Source organism: Callithrix jacchus, chromosome 15, assembly GCF_049354715.1.
Source record: "Callithrix jacchus isolate 240 chromosome 15, calJac240_pri, whole genome shotgun sequence".
NCBI lineage: Eukaryota > Metazoa > Chordata > Mammalia > Primates > Cebidae > Callithrix > Callithrix jacchus.
The window spans coordinates 25,312,516-25,328,570 of record NC_133516.1 but is presented as its reverse complement, the minus strand read 5'-3'; the positions used below and the strand labels follow the sequence as shown (position 1 = coordinate 25,328,570).

At 39.5% G+C, this 16,055-nt stretch overlaps 1 protein-coding gene across 2 annotated transcripts in view; it reads left to right on the top strand.

Annotated features, from left to right (window-relative positions):
- The window catches only part of PAK2 (p21 (RAC1) activated kinase 2), an 85,663-nt gene extending 70,303 nt beyond the window's left edge, over window positions 1-15,360 (top strand). For both annotated transcript variants that reach the window (XM_078350585.1, XM_054245518.2), the window contains exons 11-15: window positions 707-824; window positions 4,744-4,843; window positions 8,294-8,490; window positions 13,026-13,163; window positions 13,598-15,360. In XM_078350585.1, the coding sequence (XP_078206711.1) occupies window positions 707-824; window positions 4,744-4,843; window positions 8,294-8,490; window positions 13,026-13,163; window positions 13,598-13,684 (640 nt within the window). In that variant the 3' untranslated portion in view covers window positions 13,685-15,360. The remainder of the gene's footprint in view (window positions 1-706; window positions 825-4,743; window positions 4,844-8,293; window positions 8,491-13,025; window positions 13,164-13,597) is intronic.
- The last annotated feature ends 695 nt before the right edge of the window (window positions 15,361-16,055 follow it).

The following is a 16,055-nucleotide window of genomic DNA, read 5'->3' as shown; positions in this document are numbered from 1 at the left end:
TCACACACACACAAAAAGAAAATGGTGTATATTATTACAGCTGCTTTTTAAAAACCAGTTACATACACAAATGAGAGAAGATTACTTGAAAATGATAACCGTGGTTTCATTGAAGATAGAGGTGATTATAAGTGATTTTCTTCCATATTTAAATTTGTTTAGAATGAGGAAAAGTAATAGTTTCAAGACTTTAGTCCTAGTTATGGGGAACATGTTCATAGAAATGAACTTTTTAAGTACAGTTCCCTGCTTTTTAAAATAATATTTCAAGTCAACATAGTGTGGTGGTTAAGATAAGTCATGGGATTTGGAATCACTGATACTTGGCTTCAGATTCTTGTTTTGTCACTTACTATTAATAGCTATGTTACCTTGGATGAGTCATTTAACCTTTTCAAGCCTTTGTCTCTTTACCTCTAAAACAGGACAAGTAATTTCTGTATTGTAGGATTATTTTACTCGAATGATCTATGTGCATACTCAAACTACAATTGTGGGCAAACTATAACTTTAAAGTGATTCAGGATCATAACCTCAGTTATTTTTCTGTGCTGTTACATAGCAGCTTTCCAGTTTTCTTCTAACTCTCAAGCTACCAGCTATCTGGTTTTATTATTAGGGTATTTAATATCTGAATTCTTCAACATAGAATACTATGTGTTTAGAAAAAATAAAAGTGTGACTATTTGGTATGTTCTTTTTTTAGTTACCTGGTAGGAGATGAATTGTTTGTGGTAATGGAGTACCTTGCTGGTGGGTCACTTACTGATGTTGTAACAGAAACCTGCATGGATGAAGCACAGATTGCTGCTGTATGCAGAGAGGTAGGTTTGCTTCCTTCTTGATATGTTAGAGCGATATGTGGTTAGCAAGAAGTGAGCAAATGGAAATTTTCCTGCACAGGTGATTGTTATTGTGGGAAGTGCTTTCTCTGTACACATTCTCTGCAAGTTACTCCATCTTCATACCATTTCATTCTACACAAGCATTTCAGCCCTTTCCTTCAGGTATAAAATAATTTGGAGGCCGGGCATGGTGGCTCACGCCTGTAATCCCAACACTTTGGGAGGCCAAGGCAGGTGGATCACAAGCCAGGAGATTGACACCATCCTGGCTAACATGCTGAAACTCTGTCTCTAGTAGAAATATAAAAAATTTAGCTGGGCATGGTGGCACTCACTTATAGTCCCAGGTCAAAAGGCTGAGGCAGGAGAATCTCTTGAACCCAGGAGACAGAGGTTGCAGTGAGCTGAGATCACACCACTGCACTCCAGCCTGAGTGACAGAGCAAGACTCCGTCTCAAAAAAAAAAAAAAGAGAGAGAATTTGGGAATGAATTGTGGACCTTTGAAGATCTATTCACAGGGAAATTCTGGTAGAGTGATGATGAACATTTACTATCCAAACCAGACACTTTTGAGATTAAAAAGGCATACCATTAGAAATACACCTCTCAGCTGAAAGCAGTGGCTCATGCCTGTAATCCCAGCACTTTGGGAGGGTGGATTGCCTGAGGTTAGGAGTTCAAGACCAACATAGTGAAACCCCATCTCTACTAAAAATACAAAAATTAGCTGGGCATGGTGGCATGCACCTATAATCCCAGCTACTTGGGAGGCTGAGGCAGGAGAATTGCTTGAGCCAGGGATATGGAGGTTGCAGTGAGCCAAGATTGCACTATTGCACTTTAGCCTGGTGACAGAGTGAGACTCCATCTCAGGAAAAAAAAAAAAAAAAAAAAAAAGGCCAGGCACGGTGGCTCTTGTCTGTTATCCCAGTACAGCACTTTGGGAGGCCAAGGCAGGCAGATCACGAGGTCAAGAGATTGAGACCATCCAGGCCAACATGGTGAAACCCCATCTCTACTGAAAATAGAAAAATTAGCTGGGCATGGTGGTGGGCACCTGTAGTCCCAGGTACTCAGAAGGCTGAGGCAGGAGAATCACTTGAACCTGGGAGGTGGAGATTGCAGTAGGCCGAGATGGCACCACCGCACTCCAGCCTGGCGACAGAGTAAGACTCTGTCTCCAAACACAAAATAGAAATACACAACTCAATAGTGGAAGCTAGAACTATCTCAGGTGTGACACATATTCACCTTAAGTATCAGTAAGTCTGTGTCTGCCTTCATTGATTTCACTAATGGTGATAAAACTGGTCATTTCTTTATATTAATGAATATCTAGACATGCTGTTAGCTTAAGCCAGTAGGATTCTGCCAAGTTGCCAATTTAAGCCAAAATAAGCCTTCGTTTTTCCACCTATATCTAAGCTTTTTCTACAGATGAGATTTGAGCTAATGATTTGCTTGTTGTCATTGAAATCTCTAATAGCATAGGAATCACTGTCACAAAGGGCAAATTTTTAATTTATAAGACTATATTGTGTTTTCTGTGATTTGGCTTTCAATAGTTCTTCAGTGACACATAAGTAATTTACAAACTTTGTTCTTGTAAGGACAATACATATGTATTTCCCTTTTCTATCTTTCATTAAGGTGTTAAAAATATTCTTTGGAAAATTTTAATTCTGAGTTGTATTCTAACTGAGGAATAGTAACTCTTTGGTTTAAGGGAGGAAATAACTCTTGAATGGAGTGTTAGTAAAATATATTCCTTAGCAATGGATGCTTGGTCACTGAAAAGCTGATAAAAAACAAGAATTTACCTATTTATACTTAATTTTGTTTTTTCTAATACATTTCTTTGTAATTGATACAAAAATTAATTTTGGGAGTTCCTCTAATTACCATTCGCTTGGGTTTTCTTTTGTGTGCCAGAACTTTTTAATTGTGAGAAGTTTGTTTCTATTTATTTGTACAAGTATTTTTCTGGAGCTTTGAATCTGATTATTGCCTGATAAATGTAATGTGGTAATACCCAATTTGTTTTCCTTGAATGACTAGTAGAAGATTTTGGATGAGATTTTTAGTTGTACAGACTTTGTTCTACTCTGATGGGAGTAAGAAATAAAAGCACAGCTAACTTATATCCTTAGTTTATATTCAAAAACACCAGAGTAAGCAGATTATTACTGTTACTATTTTTGAGACGGAGTTTCACTCTTGTTGCCCAGGCTAGAGTGCAATGGCATGATCTTGGCTCACTGCAACCTCCGCCTCCCGGGCTCAAGTGATTCTCCTACCTCAGCCTCCCTAGTAGCTGGGATTACAGGCATGTGCCATCATTGCCTGGCTAATTTTTTGTATTTTTAGTAGAGGCAGGGTTTCTCCATGTTGATCAGGCTGGTCTCGAACTCCCAACCTCAGGTGATCCACCCACTCGGCCTCCCAAAAGTGCGAGGATTACAAGCATGAGCCACTGCGCCCAGCCATAAGCAGATTTTTTAAATGCCATTTCATTCTCAATTTTAAGGAAGGGAGGAGTTTATCCTCACTTTGTGATTCAGTGCTTTCTGAAATATGGCGTAAGAGGAAAGTTATTCTTTAATCATTCATGTCCAAGTTATAGATACAGCTTAATATAAAATCCAGCATAGAAGAACATCTTATCTCTGGTGAACAGCTAAATGGAATCAGGCCACCCAGAATTTTACCCAGTTCTCAGTGGCTCACATTGATTAGCCTTCTGAGTATCTCATATTCAAATGGGAGTGATCACAAGGTTTTTTTCATTACTATTGAAATGATACATATTTTTTCTTTTTTCTTTCTTTCTTTCTTTTTTTTTATTTTTTTTTTAGACAGGGTCTCACTCTATTGCCCAGGCTGGAGCCCAGTGGTGCGATCTTGGTTCACTGCAACCTCTGCCTCCCAAGTTCATGCAATTCTCCTGCCTCAGCCCCCCAAGTAGCTGGAATTAAAGGCAGTCACCACCATGCCCGGCTAAATTTTTTTGTATTTTTAGTAAGAGATGGCGTTTCACCGTGTTGCTCAGGCTGTTCTTGAACTACTAGCCTTGTGATCTGCCCACCTCAGTCTCCCAAAGTGCTGCAATTACAGGTGTGAGCCATCGCACTGAGCCTGTTGAAATGATTTCTGAAGAGCCTGTGCGTGTTTACCAAGTGTTGTATATCTTTAGGCATTTAAACCTGCAAGAGGCAATAATTTTTTTTTTTGAGACCAAGTCTTGCTCTGTCACCCAGGCGGGAGTGCAGGGGCACGATCTTGGCTCACTGCAAACTCTACCTCCTGCCTTCAAGCGATTCTGCTACTTCAGCCTCTCGAGTAGCTGGGCTTACAGGCATGCACCACCATACCCAGCTAATTTTTTTGTATTTTTAGCAGACACACGATTTTGCCACATTGGCCAGGCCGGTCTCGAACTACTGAACTCAGGGGATCTACCTGCCTTGACCTCCCAAAGTGCACCCGGCCACACCTAGCTAATTTTTGTATTTTTTAGAGAGACGGGGTTTCACCATGTTGGCCAGACTGGTCTCAAACTTTTGACCTCAACTGATCTGCCTACCTCACCTGGCCAAGAGGCAAGAAATTATACAGACTCAGCCAAGCAGTATCTCTGAATAACATCAGAAGATAGGAGGGGATCTACTGACTTTTTAAAAAATTTTGTTTTCTTATATAAAACTCTAAGGAGGGGATCTAATTGCTTTTCATAACTTTGTATATAAAAGAGGATTTTTTTATTCTTTGTAAATATAAGTATGGGAGGGTCTTCTGCTGGGTACTAGAAGCAGTACTCAGGCCATAACTACTGCATGTGAACTTTCTTGTGTCTTTTCAGGGACTATTTCATTAATAGGTGTTTTTCTTCTGTTCAGTGTTTACAGGCATTGGAGTTTTTACATGCTAATCAAGTGATCCACAGAGATATCAAAAGTGACAATGTACTTTTGGGAATGGAAGGATCAGTTAAACTTAGTGAGTAACAATTGGACAATTAATAATTATTTATTATGTTCTGCCTTTTGTTTAATTAAAAATTTTTCTTGAGCAATGCAAGGATTAATAATGATTTAATATAGGAAGAGGTGAGACCTTTGAAAACTGAGTGATACTCTGAGGGTTTTAACTAATCAGCGGCAGAGAAAGGACTAGTAAGGACATTATTAAGTAGTGTCTTATCTAGAGGTAAAGAAAGAATATGGACTCTGAACTGGACAGCCTAGGTTTAATTAGCATATCTGCTACTACTTTCTGAATAATTTTAGCCAAAAATATGCCTATTTCAGAGAATTCTTTGGAGGATTAAAATGTAAAGTGCTAAGGAGTAGTGTCTGGGACTGTCGTAATGTTGATGCTGTCTTACAGAGATAAACTTGAGTTTGTTTCTGCCATCTGTTACAGTTTTTCTCACGTTCAGCCTTTAAGTTTTGTACTGCATGGCCTATTCAGAGGAGAGGGGTATATGATCCTGATCCCAGTGATAACAAGGGAAATTAATCCCATTTAAATCACTTTCTCTACTTATCTTCTGTATGTAGAGTTATGAAAAAAAAGTCCCAAGCCTCTCTCCTCTGCTGGCTATAATCTCTACTTGGCTCTGAGAACTAGCCCACTGAAGGATTCAGGAACCCTTACTGAGGTCTCTCAAACTCTATAAAATTCAAGGCACTTCTTGTATCAAGATATCAAAAACTTTTCTTCTGTTCTTCAATACAGTTAGGTTCCTTTTTTAACATCTTTTTTTTTTTTTTAAACTACATACTCCAAAAGTTATTCAATCACGGCTGGGTGTGGTGGCTCATGCCTGGAATCCCAGTATTTTTGGAGGCTGAGGCAGGTGGATCACCTGAGTTTAGGAGCTTGAGACCAGCCTGGCCAACATGGCGAAACCCCATCTCTACTAAAAATACAAAAATTAGCCAGGCATGGTGGTACACACCTGTAATCACAGCTACTCAAGGAGGCTGAGGCAGGAGAATTGCTTGAACGTGGGAGATGGAGGTTGCAGTGAGCCCAAGATCATGCCACTGCACTCCAGCTTGGCCAACAGAGCAAAACTCTGTCTCAAAAAAAAAAAGGTTACTCAATCAGATGGTCAGAATATAAGATTGCATATGTGTATGTGTGTGATGGAGTTTTGCTCTTGTTGCCCAGGCTGGAGTGCAATGGCTCAATCTCACCTTACTGCAACCTTTGCCTCCTGGGTTCAAGCAATTCTCCTGCCGAAGCCTCCCAGGTAGCTGGGATTTTAGGCACCTGCCACCACGCCTGGCTAATTTTTATTTTTAGTAGATCCATGTTGATCAGGCTGGTTGCGAACTTCCAACCTCAGGTGATCCTCCCACCTTGGCCTCCCAAGGTGCTGGGGTTACAGCCATGAGCCACCATGCCCGGCTATGGTTTTTTTTGTTTTATTGAGACAGAGTCTCTCTCTGTCACCCAAGCTGCAGTGCAGTGGTGCGATCTTGACTCACTGCAACCTCTGCCTCCCATGTTCAAGCAGTTCTCCTGCCTCAGCCTCCTGAGTAGCTGGCATTACAGGTGCATGCCACCACGCTTGGCTAATTTTTTTGTATTTTTAGTAAAGACGGGGTTTGACCATGTTGGTCAGACTGATCTTGAACACCTGACCTTGTAAACCACTCGTCTCAGCCTCCCAAAATGCTGGGATTACAGGCATAAGCCACCGCGCCCAGCCATTATTGCATATTTTTAAGTAAACTTAATGGGGAAGCTCTCATAGATTTTTGGTGAATACACATAAAATTGAATCAAAGTTTTGGATGACTTTTTTTTTTTTTTTTTTGGCTCTGCCATTTACTAGGTGAATAACTTGGATAAGTTATCTTTATAGGTATGCTTCAGTTTCCCTATTTGTAAAATGGGAATAATTGTAATAATAAAGGTACCTATCTCATAGGGTTACCATGAAGATTAAATATTTTAATTCTTATAAGGTACTTAAACAGTACCTGGCTTGTTTTAAATACTGATTTTAGCTAGAAGTATTATTTGACCTAACAGTTACTCTCTTAGAATTCTGTCCTATGCAATTATTGATCTTACATACCACAGTAAGTACAAGGATGCTGTCTGCAACATTGTAAAGAAAAATCAAAGCTATCAAAGTGTTGAGCAGTAAGGGAATAATTAAACAAATTAACATATTTTTATATTCTGTATAGTTTTTAAGATGAGGCAGGCCTGGTGCGGTGACTCACCTATAATCCAAGCACTTTGGGAGGCCGAGGCAGGTGGATTGCTTGAGCCCAAGAGTTCCAGACCTGACTGAGTGACATGGCGAGACTCCATCTCTGCTAAAAATACAACAGTTAGCTGAGCATGGTGACAGGCACCTCTAGTCCCAGCTGCTCGGGAGACTGAGGCAGGAGGATGGCTTGAGCACAGAGGCATAGGTTGCAGTGAGCCAAAACTCAGCATGAGTGACTGAGTGAAACCCTGTGGCAAAAACTATAAAAATAAAAATGTAAATAGGCAAATAAATGTACTGATATGGGAAGATCTCTTTAAATATTGTTTTACAAAACAGTTTACAGAATATCCTAATTGGGTCATATAAACCAAAGAGTTCATAGATGTTCATACATATATACATAGATAACAAACAGTCTAAAGCTTACAAACCTAAATGTTAACATATGGAATAAAATGGTTTCAACAGTATAAGAAAGAATTCTAAATACCAATCCTGACTTTAGCACTAAATTAACATTGGGTACTATACTAGGCATCTACACCTCCATTACAAATGAGATGGTTGAGAAGATAATGCTGGTGATGATCTTACCACTTGTTGCAGTTCAGTGTGTTCTTTTTCTAGGCCCTCTGCTGAGATGGATGTTTAGTGATTCTAGCTTCTGTTTGTTTTATTCCAGACTAGTTTACAGCTGGGTGTGGTGGCTGACACTTGCAGTCCCAACACTTTGGGAGGCCAAGGTGGGAAGATCACTCCCTGTGTTGCCCAGGAGTTAAGACCAGCCTAGGCAACATAGGGAAACTCTATCTCTACAAAAAAATTGTAAAATTAAAATTAAAAAGACAAAGTAGTTTCCACATCCTGACCTTTGTCTGATTCACTGCATTTAGTTTTGGTGTCTACCTTTGCTTTAATTTTTCTTAGGCCTCTTTCAATTGTATTGAATTTTTTAGGATAGAATGAATTACTCAGAATAAAAGGCCTCCTGGTAATTTGGGCTCTGCTTGTGGCAAATAAAAGTAAAATGTGAGAGAATGTTGCTTCACAAAAATATTTTGAACTCATTCTGATTTACTTTATTAATAAAATCTTTAAAAACAAGAGGCTGAATAGTCAAAATATAATTAATTACGTCATCTGAAATGAACTCTTTAGCTAAAAGCATCCATGGAAACCATTAACTCTGGCTGTTTTGTTTTGTTTTGTAGCTGACTTTGGTTTCTGTGCCCAGATCACTCCTGAGCAGAGCAAACGCAGTACCATGGTCGGAACACCATATTGGATGGCACCAGAGGTGGTTACACGGAAAGCTTACGGCCCTAAAGTTGATATATGGTCTCTGGGTATCATGGCTATTGAGATGGTAGAAGGAGAGCCTCCATACCTCAATGAAAATCCCTTGAGGGTAAGAACAATTAAACACCAGCCTTGTTAAGTATTTTTCTTTAGAACACTTATTTAGAATTTGCATGTGCCAGGCACTGTCCAAGAATTTAAGCTAAAAAATTGATAAAACCTAGTTTCTGCCCCTAACGCCACATCTAAAAATCATTTGCTCTCTGATTTATGTAGTTAATGTGTTAGATAAGAATTTGTAGGTTTTTAGTAGTTAGTAGTAAGCTGTGTTGTTTTGTATTTTACATATGAAGTTTGGCGCACCTCTCTGTCTCTAAATCTTCTCCTCCTTTTATTTTACTTTTTTATTTTTTGAGACAGGGTCCCACTCTGTCGCCCAGGCTAGAGTACAATGGCGCAATCTCGGCTCACTGCAGCCTCCACCTCCCGGGTTCAAGGGATCCTCCCACCTCAGCCTCCTGAGTAGCTAGGACTATGGGCATGCGCCACCACACCAAACTAATTTTTGTATTTTTCATAGAAATGGGGTTTTGCCATGTTGGCCAGGATGGTCTCAAACTCGACCTCATTTGATCCACCCGCCTTGACCTCCCAGGGTACTGGCATTATAGGTGTGAGCCACCATGCCCAGCCACTTCTCCTTCTTCTAAATTACCATCTGTGGCTCAACATTATCAGTTATTAAGGAAATATAAATAAAAACCTCAACAATCAGAGGCTGAGGCAAAAGAATTGCTTGAACCTGGGAGGTATCAGTGCGGTGAGCCAAGAAGGCACCACTGCACTCCAGCCTGGGTGACAGAGTAAGATTCCATCTCAAAAAAAAAACAAAAACAAAAACAAACCAAAAAACCCACCTCCACAAAATAACACTTCAGAATGGCTATAGTAAAAAGGACAGTAATAAATGTTGGAGAGAATATAAAGAAACTGGAACCCTCGTTCATTGCAAAATATAAAATGGTATATCTGCTTTGGAAAACAATTTGACAATTCTGTATGAAGTTAATACTGAATTACCAAATGACCCAGCAGTTCTCTGTTGGGTACAAAGCCAAAAGAATTAAAAGCATACATTCATATAAAAACCTGCATGCAATCTGAATTATTTCCACTAAAATAATTCAAACCTGGTAAACAGTGGAATATGATTTGGTCATAGAAAGGAAAGAAGTGCCAATATGTGTTACAGCATTGAACCCTGAAAGTATTATGCCAAGTGAAAGAAGCCAAACAGCAGATGGCATTAGGTTTGGCCCTCTGTTTCCTGAATGCCTCCATCCCGTTGCCAAATATTCCGGTTTATGTGGGCACTTAAAGTACTTCTACAGAGGTGATTAACTTAGACCACTTTTCAGAACAATGTTTAAAGCCATCTAATTTCTTTCATTCATTTAGCCAGTACTGATTTGAATACCTGCCATGTGCTAAGTACAGCACTTTGAATAGTGCTTAGTACATGGCAGGTATTCAAATCAATACTGGCTAAAAGAACCCATAAAAATTCTTTATATTCTAGTGGAAGAAGAGAGGAAAAGAAAATAAATCATAATAATTTATAATATATTAAATAATGGGCTCTCAAGTGCTGAGACTGGCAGGAAAGAGATTAGGGTGTTTACTTTCAAAAAGTGCTTGGAGAGGTGGGCACAGTGGCTCATGCCTGTAATCCCAGCATTTTGGGAGGCCAAGGCAGGAGGATTGCTTGAGCCTAGGAGTTAAAGGCCAGCCTAGGCAACATAGTGAGACCCTCGTCTCTACAAAAAATTTAGATATTAGCCAAGCATGGTAGTGTGTGCCTGTAGTCACAGCTAATTGGGACTGTCCTGCCTCAGCCGGTGGGTCTCTTGGGCCCAAGGAAGATAAGGTTGCAGTGAGTTCCTGTCATATCACTGCACTCCATCTTGGGTGACAGCTAGGCCCTGTCAAAAAAATACAATAAAAATAAATTATAAAATTAAAAGAGCGCATAGGGAGGGCTTTACTGAAGTGACAGTTGGACACAGGAAGTAAGAGAGCGATACTTACCTAAGGGAAAAGCATTCTAAGCAGAACACACAGCAAGTGCAGAAGCCCTAAAGCAGGAGTGTTCCTGGTGTTTTCAGAGATCATGCAGGACTGCAGCATAGCTGGAGCACACTGAGCAGACAGCAAGAGATGTGGTCCATCTGAAGAAACCAGGCCAGACTGTTGTGCCTTCTAAGACCTTTGAAAGGATTCTGGCTCTTACTTGAGGCCTAATGGAGAAACTGTTAGAGAGTTTTGAGCAGAAGAGTAAATTGTTCTTCTTAGGTTTTAATAGGATTGCTCTGGCTACTTTGTTGAGAGATTCTTGAGGAAGGCAGAGGCAGAGCAGAAGACCAGTTAGGAGGCTGATGTAATAATTCAGGCAAGCAGTGATGATAGCCTAGACCAGGACAGTATCAGTGGAGGTGGTAAAAAGTGATGTGATTCTGGATGTATTATGAGAGAAAAGACAACAGAATCTGTTCTCAAGTAACTTAACTGCATTCTTGTACAAAGCTAAAGAATATTTTCAAGGCTGCACCCACAGCCAGGAGTGTGCTCAGGCTTCAGAACACCTTGGGCTAGGCAAGGTGGCTCATGCCTGTAATCCCAGGACTTTGGGAGGCCAAGGTTGGGGGATCACTTGAGGTCAGGAATTCGTGACCAGCCTAACATGGTGAAACCTCATCTCTACTAAAAATACAAAAATTAGCCAGGGGTAGTGGCACATGCCTGTATTCCCAGCTACTCGGGAGGCTGAGGTGGGAGAATCGCTTGAAGGGTGACAGAGGTTCTCTCTCAAAAAAAAAAATCTCCCTTGGCCCACAAGCATATGGGCATAACTGCTAATGCACAAATGTCAGAAAGAACCTGGATGAGGAAGATGAGAATTCTGCCCTGGCTGCTAAGAAGACACTGAATCTACGAAGATTGACCTTCACATGTATCAGAGCCGGTATATGAAGTAAAGGGGAACGTGTTTAAAAACAAGCAGATTCTTCAGAACTCATTCCAAGCTGAAGATAGACAAGGCCTCATGAAGCTTCTGGTTGACCAGGCCAGGGCACATGGGTCTAAGACCAAAAAAGCCCTGTAGTTCCATGAAGAGTACCTCTGGGCCTAGAAGGAGAAAATCATTAAGACTGTCCCAGGAGGAAAAAAACTGTGAAAGAAAGGTAGCCCTCTCATCTGTACATGTGGTTCTAGGTAATTACATAGATCAGTCATTAAAATAAAACAAGACTTTATCTGCCTGATGGAATGGGGGAAGAATATCTGTAGGAATATAGGAATAGCCAGGACCCAGCAAGCACCCAGACATCCAGTCAAAGTTTACCAGACAGGCAAAGGAGCGGGAAAATGCAGCCCATGATGAGAAATCCAGTTTGAGACCAGCCTGACCAACATGGTGAAATCCTGCCTCTACTAAAAATATAACACTTAGCCAGGTGTGGTGGCACACACCTGTAATGCCAGCTACTCAGGAGGCTGAGGCAGGAGAATTGCTTGAACCCAGAAGGCAGAGGTTGCAGTGAGCTGAGATCGCAATACTGCACTTCGGCCTGGGCAACAGAGCCAGACTGTGTCTCAAAAGAAAAGTAAATAAATAATAATAATTCAATTTCTAGAAATGTAAGGATTTTCTAAAGGGAGTTTATTAAATTAGAAAACATTCATATAAGGCAATATTTACTTAAGTCATTACAGTAATTTTATAGATCTAGGTAGTTACTAGTAATGATGACCTGGGATATATTTGGTTTTTGGTTTTTGTTTTTGAGACAGAATCTCACTCTGTCACGCAGGCTGGAGTGCAGTGGCATAACCTCAGCTCACTGCAACCTCAGCCTCCCAGGTTCAAGGGATTCTCCTGCTTCACTCTCCCAAGTAGCTGGGATTACAGATGCACACCACCATGCCCAACTAATTTTTTTTGCATTTTTAGGAGAAACAGGGTTTCACTATGTTGGCCAGGCTGGTCTCAAACTTCTGACCTCAAGTAATCTGCCCTCCTCGGCCTCCCAAAGTGCTGGGATTACAGGCATGAGCCACTGTGCCTGGCCTTAATCTCATTGTTTTAAATGATATGTATGACTTGAAAAAAAATGGAGAAAACTGAACGGGATCGTCAATGGTGAGATTGTGGTTATTTTTAATTATTAACATTGCTTTATGTTTTTTAAAGCAATATAGGCCAGGCACAGTGGCTCACCCCTGTAATCCTAGCACTTCGGGAGGCTGAGGCAGGAGAGTCACTTGAACCCAGGAGGCAGAGGTTGCAGTGAGTCAAGATTGCACCACTGCACTCCAGCCTGTGTGACAGAGTAAGACTCTGTCTCAATAAAACAAAAGCAATGTGTATTGCATTTATAACCAAAAAAAAAGGTGAATCTGATTTTGGAAAAACAACTTCAGGAAGAGGAAAGTATCAAATCTAAATTTAAATGCGATAATGATAACCCCAGTTTAGTATTTATGGAGATCTTTAAAGAAGAAAGAGGTCCATAAACTTTATAGAGTGCTCTATGACTTTGTTGAGCTGTCTTAAGTATGTCAAAGATGTTCTTTTTTATTTAGGCCTTGTACCTAATAGCAACTAATGGAACCCCAGAACTTCAGAATCCAGAAAAACTTTCCCCAATATTTCGGGATTTCTTAAATCGATGTTTGGAAATGGATGTGGAAAAAAGGGGTTCAGCCAAAGAATTATTACAGGTAAATTTTAAAAGGATTTGATTTTGTGGAATAGTTGACTTTTTTGGTAACCAACAGAACATTTTCCTAGGGCTAATAATTAGATTTCACTATTCACTGATCACCAGCAGTATGGCAGCTGCCACAATTTAGGGTTTCTTCTGCTGGGAATAAAATTCTGACAATAACATAATGTGCAGTTTGTGCATATTATCAATTCTCAGACCTGTTTATTGCTGGCATATGTATATTTGTCAGACTAAAATGATTCTGCTTTTATTCAACTCTAAAAGTAATGTATTGATTATGTTAGTCTTATGAAGGTATTGAAATATGTGTTTAGTTTATTAAATAAATTATGATAGACAAGTAGTGTTTGGGGCTTAATTGAACAGAATTGTTTCTGACCTGATGAATGGCACTTATACATTTATTTTTCCCCTTCTTTCTGGCAGCATCCTTTCCTGAAACTGGCCAAACCACTGTCTAGCTTGACACCATTGATCATGGCAGCTAAAGAAGCAATGAAGAGTAACCGTTAACATCACTGCTGTGGCTGCATATTCTTTTTTCCCTTTTCTAAAAGAAGCCTTTTAGTATATGAAAATTATTACTCTTTCTGGGGTTTAAAGAAATGGTCTGCATAACCTGGATGAAAGAAGCAAATGACTATTCTCTGAAGACAACCAAGAGAAAATTGCAAAAAGAAAATTATGACTTCCATGTGAACCCCTTCTTGAGGGTCCAGAAGGAATTGTGGACTGAATCACTAGCCTTAGGTCTTTCAGCAAACAGCCTATCAGAGCCATTTATCATGAGTGAGATTTGCGTTTTACTTTGCTGACTTTGTTGTAATAGATCCCATTCATTGTCCCATTTGGGGTATTTCTAATACTTGAATGGCAGATTCGAGTTTTTCAGAGTATTTGTTCCATCTGCTACTCTTTCTCTCCTTCATAGCTTTCCTTTTCCTTAATTTCCTGCTTTTGAGTTTCTCATGCCTAGGCAAGTGTAATAGAAATTATGTAGCTCCTTATGTTGGCAAAGGAGCTCTATATAGTTTCACTTTGTGTAAAAGTTAGGACCAGCTGTTGTTACATGTAATATTTTAGTTCAGAACTTGACCTGAAGGAAGGGAAGAAAAGTATGTGATTTTTACCTTTTTTAACAAATGTGAAGAAGCCAGTTTTAGAAATTTTGTGGTATTAAGTTTGGCATTTGTTACATGTATAGAGAGAAGACTAATAATCTATATTTATAACTAAATCATTGAGATAGAAAAAGATTCCCATTGACTATAGAATTCTTCCAATTTTGTCTTCCCTTCTGCCTGTTTTCTCTTCAGGTTTGGCTCTAGGAGCCAAAGTGATTTGTTCTTGTTCCAACCTGGGCTTTATGACTTTGGTTAGTGCCACTACCTTCCTCTTCTCTCCTTTTTCCCCTTCATTTTGGAAATAAATTTCTGTATATGTTGCAATTTTAGGTTTAGGTTTGTTCTTTCTGTTTTTCATTAATCCTCTCTCGCCTCACACATACCCCCCTCCCAGGGCAAATAATACAATAACCAGTGAATTTTCAGAATTTAAAATTAGCTTTCCCCTCCCCCCCATTCAAAGGAGAAAAATATTTGGGACTAGCAGAGGCAGAGTGACAGACGGGAACCTCGGTGAGCTTTGATATAGTGAGACAAGATTATATTCATGAAAGAGAAATGTTAGTGTTGCAGAGGAGCCAGCTGATAACCAATCAACCACAGACTCTTGTGGAAGTCTCATTGTCCCAGATCATTATCAGTGTTTTACTATCTTTGAGAGCTTCTGTGACAGAGTATTTCTTGGTGAATTTATAGATCATTTGAGATGTTGAGTTATTTTAGTTTTGTTTTTTCTTTTCAAATAAGTAGAGAATATTAATGTAAAAAACTGGAGAAAGAAAAATGATATGTGCATGTTAATAGCAATAATTTTTTTCTTTTAAAGATTCTGAAAGGTCTGAGACCTGTAGCATTAATTATTTGAGTGCCCTCTCTTCTCTCCTCCCCTCCCATCCCCTCCCTCTCTCCTCTCCTCTCCTTTATTTGTTGTTTTGCTTTTGGAGCAGGTATTGTTCAAATATCTGTGGTTTGGTTCTGGCATTTTGTTCCCCCCATTGACTTCACCCTTGCTTGCCACCCTGCAGTCGTACAAATCATGAATAAAAATAATTTTGCTGTTGTGTGTACATTGGGGAAACCAGCAGGGTTTTATTTCCATTATTTTATTCCCACTCTATGTTAATATACAATTATAAGGAGAGAAGTGACTGTTTTATATTGATAAAGCAGGAAAGTTTTCAGAAAAATGAGTAAAATAATTAATGAAACATATTTAGAGCACTTAATGGTCTCTGTTTTCAATATAATTCTTGATTTCATTTCTCTCTGGACTATATTGGCCTTCAACAGCTATTACTGAATTACAGAAACTGGTTTTTCTGGTAGAAAGCTGCAGTGCCACTGGAGTTTCACATTTTAACATTCTTCATAAATGGTTGGATGGATTATGATAAAGAAGATGCTACCAATGAAATAGAAAACCACCTAGATGATAAGACTGTGACCGTCATGCACTCAAAGACACTTCCATCCTAAGTCAAAGACCATATTCGTTGACTGTGCCAATGCCTTGTTTTAGGCTTGTGACTCAGCAAAGGGCTTTTTAATTGGTAGAAGCAGTTTGGGATTTATAGTTACAACTTCTTTGATAGTTACCTGCACGTGCATTGCTGGTAACTGACTTTTGTCATTACAACCTGGCTCTTAGATTAAGGGAGATACACTTTGGTTTATTCTTAAGTTACCTGGATAAACTAACCTCCAATAGAAATATACTTCGGTTAATTTTGAAATGTGTCATTTTTAAACAAAATAATTGT